The 10,826-nt window shown below is 44.1% G+C and overlaps 2 protein-coding genes across 2 annotated transcripts in view; one reads left to right on the top strand and one right to left on the bottom strand.

Annotated features, from left to right (window-relative positions):
- The first annotated feature begins 733 nt into the window (after positions 1 to 733).
- Positions 734 to 8,663, top strand: SNAPC5 (small nuclear RNA activating complex polypeptide 5). Its single transcript, XM_003784656.2, has 4 exons — positions 734 to 842; positions 2,060 to 2,149; positions 3,101 to 3,232; positions 7,710 to 8,663. Exons 1-3 carry the CDS (start codon positions 753 to 755, stop codon positions 3,212 to 3,214), a joined length of 294 nt encoding a protein of 97 aa, XP_003784704.1. The 5' UTR covers positions 734 to 752; the 3' UTR covers positions 3,215 to 3,232; positions 7,710 to 8,663.
- The window catches only part of MAP2K1 (mitogen-activated protein kinase kinase 1), an 86,524-nt gene continuing 82,577 nt past the window's right edge, over positions 6,880 to 10,826 (bottom strand). The window contains exons 9-11 of the mRNA XM_003784445.1: positions 9,068 to 9,129; positions 8,648 to 8,693; positions 6,880 to 7,925 (exon numbers count right to left, since the gene is read on the bottom strand). Of these exons, the coding sequence (XP_003784493.1) occupies positions 7,812 to 7,925; positions 8,648 to 8,693; positions 9,068 to 9,129 (222 nt within the window). The 3' untranslated portion in view covers positions 6,880 to 7,811. The remainder of the gene's footprint in view (positions 7,926 to 8,647; positions 8,694 to 9,067; positions 9,130 to 10,826) is intronic.

Raw genomic sequence — 10,826 nt, 5'->3', positions numbered from 1 at the left:
AAAAAAAAAAAAAATGGCTTCCAAAATGCAAAGTGTATTTTAAGATGTGATACTAAGTCAACCATAAGGGGCATGATTGTAGAACTGATTGCCCTGTAAAGTCTTGCTAACCAGCTATGACAATACAGTTGGTAGAAATGCCAAAATTCTTAGCAAGAATTTTATGAAATCCGGTGTACATTTTAGTTTATTTGCAGGATTCCAAAACGTGTTAGGGTACCCTAAGCCCCAAAGATGTAATAAACAATCTTTCCCCTTCAAAGTCCGGTGGGAATTCAATCCTGCAGAGCCTCTAATGGGCGGTTTCAGGCACCCCACCTTTCTACCAGATGCTGGTAGTTTTGGTCCCTGCTTCAAATACATCGGTGGGTGATGATCCACTTGGAACATCAGTTGTCTGATAATAGCGAGTGCTGCCCACCTCAGTTACCATGTTTAACCACTTTGTACGGAAGTGAACTTTACAGGGTCACTTGTCCAAAACCGAGACATCTCCAGGTTTCCTACGGTTTTAACGGCCTGCGCTTTGGCAGTCCCGATCACCTTGAGTCGAGTTTAGTCGCTTCACAAGGCTGGGACTCAACGGAGCGGCGAGGCGGAAGCAGGTAGCCCTGGCAGAGAACCGGCGCATTGCCGCTCTTTCCCAACATGGCCGCCAGCCCCGCCCGGTTTCCGGCAGTCGGCGGTGATGGCGTCATCAGTGTGCGCTTGCAGACAGCCGCACCAAGGGGACTGCGGCGTAGTGTTGAACGATGTTGAGCCGGCTTCAGGAGCTGCGCAAGGAGGAGGAGACGTTGTTGCGGCTAAGAGCGGCCCTGCACGACCAGCTCAACCGCCTGAAGGTGACTCCGTGGCCCCCACCCATCCCTCCAGTGGGCCCGCGCGACCATCTTCCCCGAACCCAGGCCTACGGCACCCACCAGCTATAACTATTCTCTTCCTCATCTGGCCTTGGTGGCGGTGATCTACTGGTTTTCAAACAAATTCGTTCATTTTAAGCACCTGAGGAGTTTGCTTTGCGGTTATTAGGCCCCACCCCTCAGAGTCTTGATTCTACAGGTCTAGGCTGAGCCCCCCGAGTCTGTTTGACAAGTACAGTCCCATCCCACTCACTCCGCACTCCGGTAACTGCTGGTGCCCACAGGCCGCACACTGAGGAAGTGTCTGCTCCCAAAGCCTCTCCTAGACCTCTCTCCTGCCCACCGGCCGCTTCCTTCAGAGCCCCCTCTACTGTTTACTAGTGTGTATTGGTGTTTGAAATGTATGTAGTATTGCAGTTAGAAATGACTTGGATCTTCCCGCAGCACGAAAGACGACTCGTCCTGGGAATACGGACTTGTCCCAAAGTTTAAGAGGTTTTGGTTCTCTTCTGTTACAGATTCCAGAAGAGGAGTCGTGATTTAGGCCTACCAGGGCCACTCCCAGACCCTTGCTTAATTTGCCCCCTGTGAGATAATAATGATAGCCCCTCCTCAACATCCTTCTTCAGAATCTTTTAAGTTCATATGAGGATTACGAAAGCCTTTTGTAAACTAATGTTGTACAGAGTGAGATATCAAAATAATAAGCGTTTCCCATAAAGTCAGATAAGGGCCCACACCTACTTAATGTATGTCCCTCCATTGCCACAGTGCCCTGTAAGTATGGACTGACTGTGTGATGGTCATCTCCAAAGCCCGTATTTCCTTGCCTTCTTCCTTCCATCTCCATCTTCTGTTCTTGCTGCCTTTATGTTCTCATGACTGAGTAGGTAAGCTCAGGCCTAGGGAATCCAGCCCTCTGTAGTTAGATGATAGTACCTGTTTTCTTTAAATGCCACACTTGTATTTTCTCCCTGAACTATGAAAATACAATGCAGCATTAGGAAAGTTGAAAACCACTAGTGCAGAGGTTTGGGGGAGTGGAAGCCATGGCTTGCTCAAAACACCTGTACAGCCTAGAGAAAACGGACTGGAATCTTCGTTCATCTCCTTAAAAGGCAGAGAGAGCTTCAGCAGTATACCCACAGCAGTAGCCCAGTGAAATAGTAAGGACAGCATCCTCAACTCTTCTTTTCTAGGTTGAAGAACTGGCCCTGCAATCAATGATTAACTCAAGAAAAGGAGATGAGATGGTGTCTTCTCAACCTGCACCTGAACAGTCACATGATGTAAGCTTAACAAAGTGCAGGACTAGGGAAAGAATGCAGTCTTTTCTGCTTCCATGGTGCTTGGGTGGTCAAAAATTATTATAAATCACATTACCTAGCTAACCCAAAGGACTCTGGGAAGTGCTGGGTTTTCTAGTTTAATAAGCTGGCTACTCTATTAGCCAGGGAAGAGCCCACATCTCTATCAGCTAGTTATATTTTGATTAATTTATTACACAGTTACTAATACACTGCCTGTACCCTTCTAGTCATCCATTCTCTAGTTACTCAGATCAACCCAGGAGAATGTGGAGTTTTTTGTAGGGATATGTCAAAACCCTTGCTAATTTGTGAATTCAAATAATCTTGGGACTAGGGGGAAAGATGTGTTTTCAACTACAAAGCACAGTGCTAAAGCTGAGTTCCAATCTTCATCATACCTATCTCTTACCAAATGCCTTCAACTCAGTATTATACCAGTTTCCCCAGCTACTCAGGAGGATCACTTGAGGCCAGGCATTGAAGACCATTCCAGGCAATATACCAAGACCCTATCTTTTAAAAAAAATAAATTAGCCAGGCATGGTGGCACCCATCTATAGTCCCACTTAAGCCCAAGAGTCCAAAACCATCCTGGGTGACATAGCCAGACACCATCTCAAAAAAAAAAAAAAAAAACCATTAAGACATTAACTTGTGTCTTAAGTTGACACAATTCTTATCTCAGATCTTTCTACGTGAATGTTTGTAAATCAGATAACATTCTGGTAAATCTGGCACATTTATTCTTCCCCCATTTGGCAACAGGGATAGGGGTAGAATTTGGAGAAACAGGAAAGTGCTCTTACTACTTCATCATAAATATTGAGGATGGACATGCAATTGAGATTTGATTTTAAAACATTTTTAAGGATTTGCTGTTTTGAGGTAGGTATCCTTCCTACTAATTTATAATGTCCTTGGCTAATGCAGACACTGATGCATGTAGACAATGAAGCAACAATCAACCAAACTGCACTGGAGTTGAGCACAAGGAGCTGTGTGACAGAAGAGGAAGAGGAGGAGGAAGAGGAATCAGATTCCTAAAGAGCAAAAACAGCAAAGGTTAGTTACACAAATTAAATTTCTAAGTCTCAGGCTCTTTCTCTCGAAAGAAATTATTTGCCATGGGCACTGTGGTCTGCTTGATAGGAAACAAAAACTATAGGAGAGGCTTGGCACCTATAGCTCAGTGAGCCACCTACACCAAGGCTGGTGGGTTTGAGCCTGGCCCAGGCCTGCTAAACAACAATGACAACTGAAACCAAAAAACAGCTGGGCATTGTGGCAGGCGCCTGTAGTCCCAACTACACAGAAGGCTGAGGCAAGAGAATCCACTAAAGCCCAAGAGTTTTAGGTTGCTGTGAGCTATGATATGATGGCACTCTACCGAGGGCAAAAGCCTGAGACTCGGTCTCAAAAAAAAAAACTATAGGAGGGCGGCGCCTGTGGCTCAAAGGAGTAGGGCACCGGCCCCATATGCCAGAGGTGGTGGGTTCAAATCCAGCCCCAGCCTAAAACTACAAAAAAAAAAAGTGAAAAAAAAAAAAAAAACTATACAAGAATGTATGATTGTAAAAATGATTCTATCATAAACAAGCTTCAGAATGTTGTGACATAGAAAATCAAAAATGCAGTGTGTTAGCACTGAGCAATATGGGAAGTGCTTTGTAATCTGGTCAGATTCAGTAATTGTATTCAAAACAGAATTTCTTCTGGAATATTATTGAGAAAGTCTGGCATTTGCAAAAAGGGCAGAGTTTAAAATATAAGCCAGTCTTTCTAGTCAACAATGCCTCTTTTTAAAAAAAACCAGTTAAAGTCTGTTTGCATGCAACTGAACCCTTGTAAGCAGTTAGGCCATAGTTTAGGAGAGAAAGATGACAAGGGGAAAGAGGGAATGCCATTTGAAAGTACAAGCTATTGCCACCGCCCACAGGCATTGCAACACCCTGCCTATTATAAATTGTTTAGTGTGGCTGTTAGTACATCTCACTTGAGACATCACTGGTAAAATGTACTTATAAATAAATTACAGATAAATAACTGTTGTGGAGCTTGGTGGCTTCCAGTTACCAAGGGAGAAAAGAACCAGTTCCTCTTATGAGGCAAATATACAGTAGGATGGCTTAAAACCCATTTGTGGCCCTTAGGAAATGTGCCATGCTTGGGTCTTGGTATTTGAAATTGACAGTCATTTCTGTGTACTGTTCTTTTTCCAGTGAATATAGAAAAGCCAAGCAAAACACAAAAAAGCCTTCTCAATTTATATAACTGTTCCAGAAGAAAACAGATACATTTTTTGTTAATCAATTAAAACTTTTATTAAATGTTTTTTTAGCTACTCTTATAGGAAATAGCCAGAAGTTTAAATGAGTGTGATCTTTAGAACACACAATATGAAGAGTTTTGGAACAAAAAGCATCAAGGTATACATTTGGGGGTTGTAATTTAAAATGTAAGCATGAAGGTTTTTTTGTTTTTATTTTAGAGACAGAGTCTCACTTTGTTGCCCTAGGTAGAGTGCCATGGCGTCACAGCTCACAGCAATCTCCAGCTCTTAGGCTTAGGCGATTCTCTTGCCTTAGCCTCTGGAGTGGCTGGGACTACAGGCACCTGCCACAACACCCGGCTATTTTTTTTGTTGCAGTTTGGCCTGGGCTGTGTTTGAACCCGCCACCCTCAGTATCTGGGGCCAGTGTCCTACTCACTGAGCCACAGGCACGGCCCAAGCATGAATTCTAAGAACTGGAAAAGCTGGGTATGAATTCTTTTTTTTTTTTTTTTTTTTGAGACGGAGCCTCAAGCTATCCTCCTGGGTAGAGTGCCATGGCATCACAGCTCACAGCAACCTCCAACTCCTGCGCTCAAGCGAGTCTCCTGCCTCAGCCTCCCAAGTAGCTGGGACTACAGGTGCCCGCCACAAGGCCTGGCCATTTTTTGGTTGCAGCCATCATTGTTGTTTGGCGGGCCCGGGCTGGGGATTCGAACCCGCCACCTTGGGTGTATGTGGCTGGCGCCTTAGCCGCTTGAGCCACAGGCGCCGAGCCAGCTGGGTATGAATTCTAGCTCTGTAACTGAAGGCTTGCCCTCTCCACTCTGCAGTTCTCTTTCCCATCTGTAAAATGAGGATATTCATATCTGCACTAGCAGTTTCACAGGTTATAAGGTGCTAATGAGGTATTTAAAAATCCAGCTATTATTGGTGTAAGAGAAGTTTGAGGAAGGGATTTGGCATGGGGAACTAAAAGCACTGGAAGACTGATACAAGGGCTACCTTTCCTGAAAACAAGACTATTCTTCATAGAAAATAACTGGAAAAAATCCTTTGACTCAAAAAATGCAGTACCTTTGCATATGAACTGAAAATTTAAAACACTCCTTTAAAAAATACTAAGTGTTGAGATCTAGGTTTTAGACATCTGGTCATACTGTATTACTTTTTCTAGGATACAGGTTGCTTATTTCAAGGAGACATTCTCAGTAGTGGTGGCATCCTCTCTTTTAGTAAAAGACATAGGATATGAGTCTTAAAACTTAGCTTGAATGTTGGAAACATACAAGGTCACCTGTTGACTTTAGAACAGCTGTTGGCCTCACTGTAAGAGAAAAAAATGATTAGGTAGGCTCAGGGCCCATAGTACTGTGGTTACAGCATCAGCCACATGCACCGAGGCTGGCTGGTTCAAACCCAGCCTGGGCCAGCTAAACGACAACTGCAACAACAACAACAAATAGCTGGCTGTTGTGGCAGGCATCTGTAGTCCCAGGTACTTGGGAGGTGGAGGCAAGAGAATCACTTAAGCCCAAGAGTTTGAGGTTGCTGTCAGCTGTGAGGCCATGGCACTCTACCAAGGGTAACATAGTAAAACTCTGTCTCAAAAAAAAGCAATTAGCTAGTTTAGGCAGCAGCACATACACTTATAACACTGACCAGTTTTCAGAATCCTGGTTATTTCCTAAGCTCTGATAGTTGTTAGAATGGAACGACTTACTCAGGAGATTATTATACCCAAGGTGTTTTTAATCTAAAAATTAAATAGGCCTTTTATTTTTAAATACATTCATTGGTTTTGGTTTTCTATAACCTACTTTTTCAAAGAAGAAAATAAAGGGAGACCAGGTAACCTCACAACCTAACCTCTAAAGTTTCAAGAGTCCATTTTCAAAGAAGGAAGGGCACCAATGGGGACATGGCTTTGTTTTCACTCCCACCTCAGAGGCATAGCAAAGCCAACCAGGAAGGTGTGGTTAAGTGTAAGCGGTGAAAGAGGGGAAAATTGCTGCTCGGTGTAGCAGAGGAGACTGTCTCATCTCAGGCGGAGGTTTCACCACCAGCAAGGCCCTCCAATGAACATGGTGGCCTGGAACTGCAGGCAAGCCCCCAGCTCAGCTGTGTTGTAGAAAATGAGAAATGTTACATGATTTTTCTCAGATTGGCTCCCAAGTTCCTTCTGCTGCTTTTCCCTTGTATAAAGAGAAGGAAAAAATAGACAGGATCTGTTCTCTAGTCCACAGGAAGGTGGTTGGAATAGTCAGTCACAGATAAAGGTATTGGGTGAAAAGAGTTGGAACATGTCCAAAAATTGATATTATAGGAAGCCCCATTAGTCCAAAGCACCAGCCTTTTCACCTAGGATGATGCTTGGTCAAATCATTTGTTTTCTTATGTACTAGAGGAATCAAAAAGCCTACTGCGAAAGTAGAAAGACCTTTCATTATTTTTTAACTTCATAGTATATTTATTAGAATAAGAGATTAGATTTGTTAAACATCTGGATTAAAATGGTTAAAAGAATTTTCATACAATTTTTAGGCACTATACACGTTTACAATAGCATTGGTATTTGGATATGGGTAAAGATAAATCTGACACATTTTAATGCCTTGATTGCTTGGTGACATTCAAAACAATTCCACCATTTTAGAAACACTAACCAAAACTTAAAGAGACATACCACTAATATCCCACGAAGTGTATTTAAAAATAAATATAGAAATATAACCAGAAGTCTACAAATCATCACAGTAGACCGACTGGTAAAGCCCCAGCTATCATGGCAGTGAAGGGCTCTGGCTAGATTTTGATGGAAACTGCTGAATTCTATATCAAAAGCAAAAATAATAATAAAATAACATGATGTACACTTTCTGATGCTCATTTTCATAGCAGCAAAGCATGCTTCACATGCACTGCCTTTGAAGGACCTCACAAGGCTCCCTCCTACTCACACAGAGAGAAAGTATGCCTGGCAAGAGTGAAGTGCCACCAGGTGTCCAAGAATCCCAAAGATAAAGGTGGCCAGCCAGTCACAGAATGGGAACAGCAGTGCAATTGTAAGAATGACTACCCACAGTCACCAAAATTTCACTGTAATTCAGCCTGGCACATGTTTTGATCATCATCAAACACAGAAATAGCCCCAAGCACAAAGCCAATTCACTTAGGGGGATAACAATAGTAATTAGAATAAAGACAGTAATATTAAAAATGACACAAGTTGAATTTTGGCACATGCTGTGTTTTCATCCTTTGTCATAGGTGAAATGCACGTCTTAACAGAGACAGGCATGGGAAAGAGGCCTAAAAGCAACGTGGCACACCACTGGGCAGGGGACTCCCTCTTTGCTGCTTCTCAATCGCTTAGACACCTGCCGCGTGGGTTGGCGTGCTGGGCTGGTTAAGGCCAATGGTGGAACACAGCCAGCCTGCAAAATCTACTTCCTCAGCATCAGATCTCTTGATAAAAGCATGAACCTGCATGCAAGGAAACAGAGAGGAAGTGGTGTTAAAAATCCAGCAAGAAGGAAAATACAAGAGCCTTGGATCAAGAGTTTGTGCTCCCCTTGGAAGGAGCTCCTGGCACCTGCCCTTGAGTATCACTGGGGCCAGAAAAGCACAACAGCTACAACCCCCAAAGACTTGCTGTACCAGCTACAACAGCTGTGAGGCCTTGAGCAAATTGCTCAGTTCTCTGAACCTGCTCTATGGGGATAGAAACCTTGTCTTTGATGCTTCACAGGCTTGTCAGAAGGGACAAAGCAAACAGTGGATTTAAATGCATGTTACACACTGTACAGGCTAAGGCACATAAGTCCAGATACTTACAGTAACTTTCCCCCTCCTCCCACCGCCCAACTAGAGTGGGCAGGCGGAGAGTAACTTAGGAAGGTGCTGAATGAGGTGAATCAGTCCATATTAGTAAAAGGCTCCTACTCATGTAGCCTGGCCATTTCTTTCCCCTGACTCCCTCAGAGTCTTCCTCCCAAGTGCACACACTCAGGTTGCAGGGTTATCCCAGCTTTCTCTTTAAACTGATGGGAGGATAGAGGAATCTAATGTGTGGTATTCTGCTGCCCCAGGCTCAGCTGGACCACAGTGGGCAGGGTAGGGAATGGGCTCCGGAAGTACTAGACAAATGGCTGACATGAGAATAAATTAATAAGGCACTGTTAAGAATCTGAAATAAATGTACTTACCATGAGTTGCTTCAAATCTGCTCTCTCCGCAGGGTTTTTTATTAAGCTTCAAGGAAGAAAGATAATGTAAGAGCTATTGCCTAGTACCAGTTCTAACTCAAATTACTTCTGTTTACATGTCAGTCTTCCCTATATACTATAGGCTCTGAGAAAAGGTGGCTTATCTTCCTGTGCTGAGCATGATGTTAATGCCCACAGTAAGTTAATACATTTCTTGCTGAATTAAACTAAGGTCTAAAAGCAATATACCAGTTCTTACAGAGCACATGCTGAAAGCAGCAGTTGTTTTATCCACTGCTATAACTAGACACATACGTCTTGGCACTCTGCAAGAAGAGCTTATAGAAGGGGAAAGCTGTGCCCAGAAGAGGCAAAGCTGGTGCTTCCAGAGATGGGGTGGGGAACCTCACAAAGACTTACCATTTATTCACAAAATCTTGAAATTCCAGACTGAATACTCCACTGGGCAATTTTGGAGGAGGCTGCAAACATAAGTCAAGACATGAGACGTGCCTAGTTCTGTACTCCATCCATCTCTCCCCATCCCACCCTGTACCTTTGGACAGTGCTGCCCTATCCAATCACAGAAAGGCAGTGGTGGAGGCCAGCAGCTGCCTACTGGCTCACCGTGTTGGTCTCACATAGCACAGAATTAGGACCAAGTCAAGTGTAGAGGTCTACCACTCTTGTCTCTGCTCCTCTTTGAGCCCTATGCACTCTTCTATGAAATGAAGAAGTTGGGGCCAATGATCTCTGGGACCCTTTCTCGAGGTCTGATTCTCTACAATGTCTGGGGGTAAGACATGGAAATGTAACCAGCAATACTTGGAGCAGCAGCTAGGGGGGACTGTAAACCCACCAGACACAGGCTAGGCCTCACAGCACCTGTTAACGCCAGAAAGAAAGAGGGGGAAAAAAAACCTATTCTGAGCCCTGGAAAGGCATAGAAAGGTTAATAAAACATTGGCTGGCAGAGGAGGGCTTGGTTTAGAAAAATGTTAACCCGTACGGCTCTAGGAATGAGTCTGTTTTCAGGCATCAGAACACTGGCAACAGCTCTCTCCCCCATGATAATCACGCAGCACCAAGGCCCTGGTGCTTCACACACTCCATGAGGCTGCTTATGTGACCTATACTGAGAGTTATATGTAGAAGCTGACCCACAGACACATTGTCCAAGATGCCACTCCTCTGATATAAAGCCCAAAATCAACAGGGGATTCAACACTGATACCACCTACCAAAAAGCCCAGACTTCTTCCCTGAAGGCCTTGTCAGCCTAATCTGAGGTCAAAGACTAGATCCGAGCTCCCAGGAACTGGGCCAGGGCAAACCCCACCCCGTAGACTGTCCCTGCTGCTGGGGGGATGAAGGGAAGGTTCAGGAAGACAGAGGAGGCCAGCAGCTTGGCCTCCAGAGACAGTATCCATCCTCCCTAAGCAGGAGGGAGCCAGACAAGGGTGAGAGGTGTGAAGGACGAGGGCCTACATTTCATTTGGAGCCTCAATTTCCTCACCTCAGCATTGCTTGGGAGAACAGAGTAGGAAAATGATTATGAAAATTTGGAAGAAAAGTTGTGCACACGAGGAGACTTGTAACTGCATATCATAACCCCAGACATCCTTTCCCTTAATATGACTCCTACACAGAACCATGACCATAGTTCCCAGTAGATGATGGATGGCTTTTTCCTGACTTTGCAAATACAACATGCTTTGTATGGTGCTTTGTATAAAGCTGTATAGTAAGTCAGTGAAGAAAGGTAAATTAAACTCCTCAGTAGACTATGGACCAATGACACTGGTCATAAGTTAATTTCTGCGGTGAACCAGGATCTTCCCCCATTGAGTTTGTAAATGGACAAGGGGATCTTTTTGAGCCTTTTGGGATCTAGTCTTAGAGAATAGTACATACAAGAAGTTACTCCACTGATGTCTTAAGGCAGAAAGTAATAGACCAATACCCTTTATCTTAAACCTCAGCCAACTGGGGACCTCCCAAATATACCAGAACTTGTCCCTTCTCTTCAAATGTTAAACCTGGGCACCTGTAGCTCAAGTGGCTAAGGTGCCAGCCACATACGCCAGAGCTGGCGGGTTCGAATCCAGCCTGGGCCTGCCAAACAATAATGACAACTACTACCAAAAAAAAAAATAGCCTGGCGTTGTGGTGGGCGCCT

The sequence above is a fragment of the Otolemur garnettii genome, unplaced genomic scaffold (assembly GCF_000181295.1).
Source record: "Otolemur garnettii isolate 467f Iridium unplaced genomic scaffold, OtoGar3 scaffold00011, whole genome shotgun sequence".
NCBI lineage: Eukaryota > Metazoa > Chordata > Mammalia > Primates > Galagidae > Otolemur > Otolemur garnettii.
This window is presented reverse-complemented; position numbering and strand designations above follow the sequence as displayed.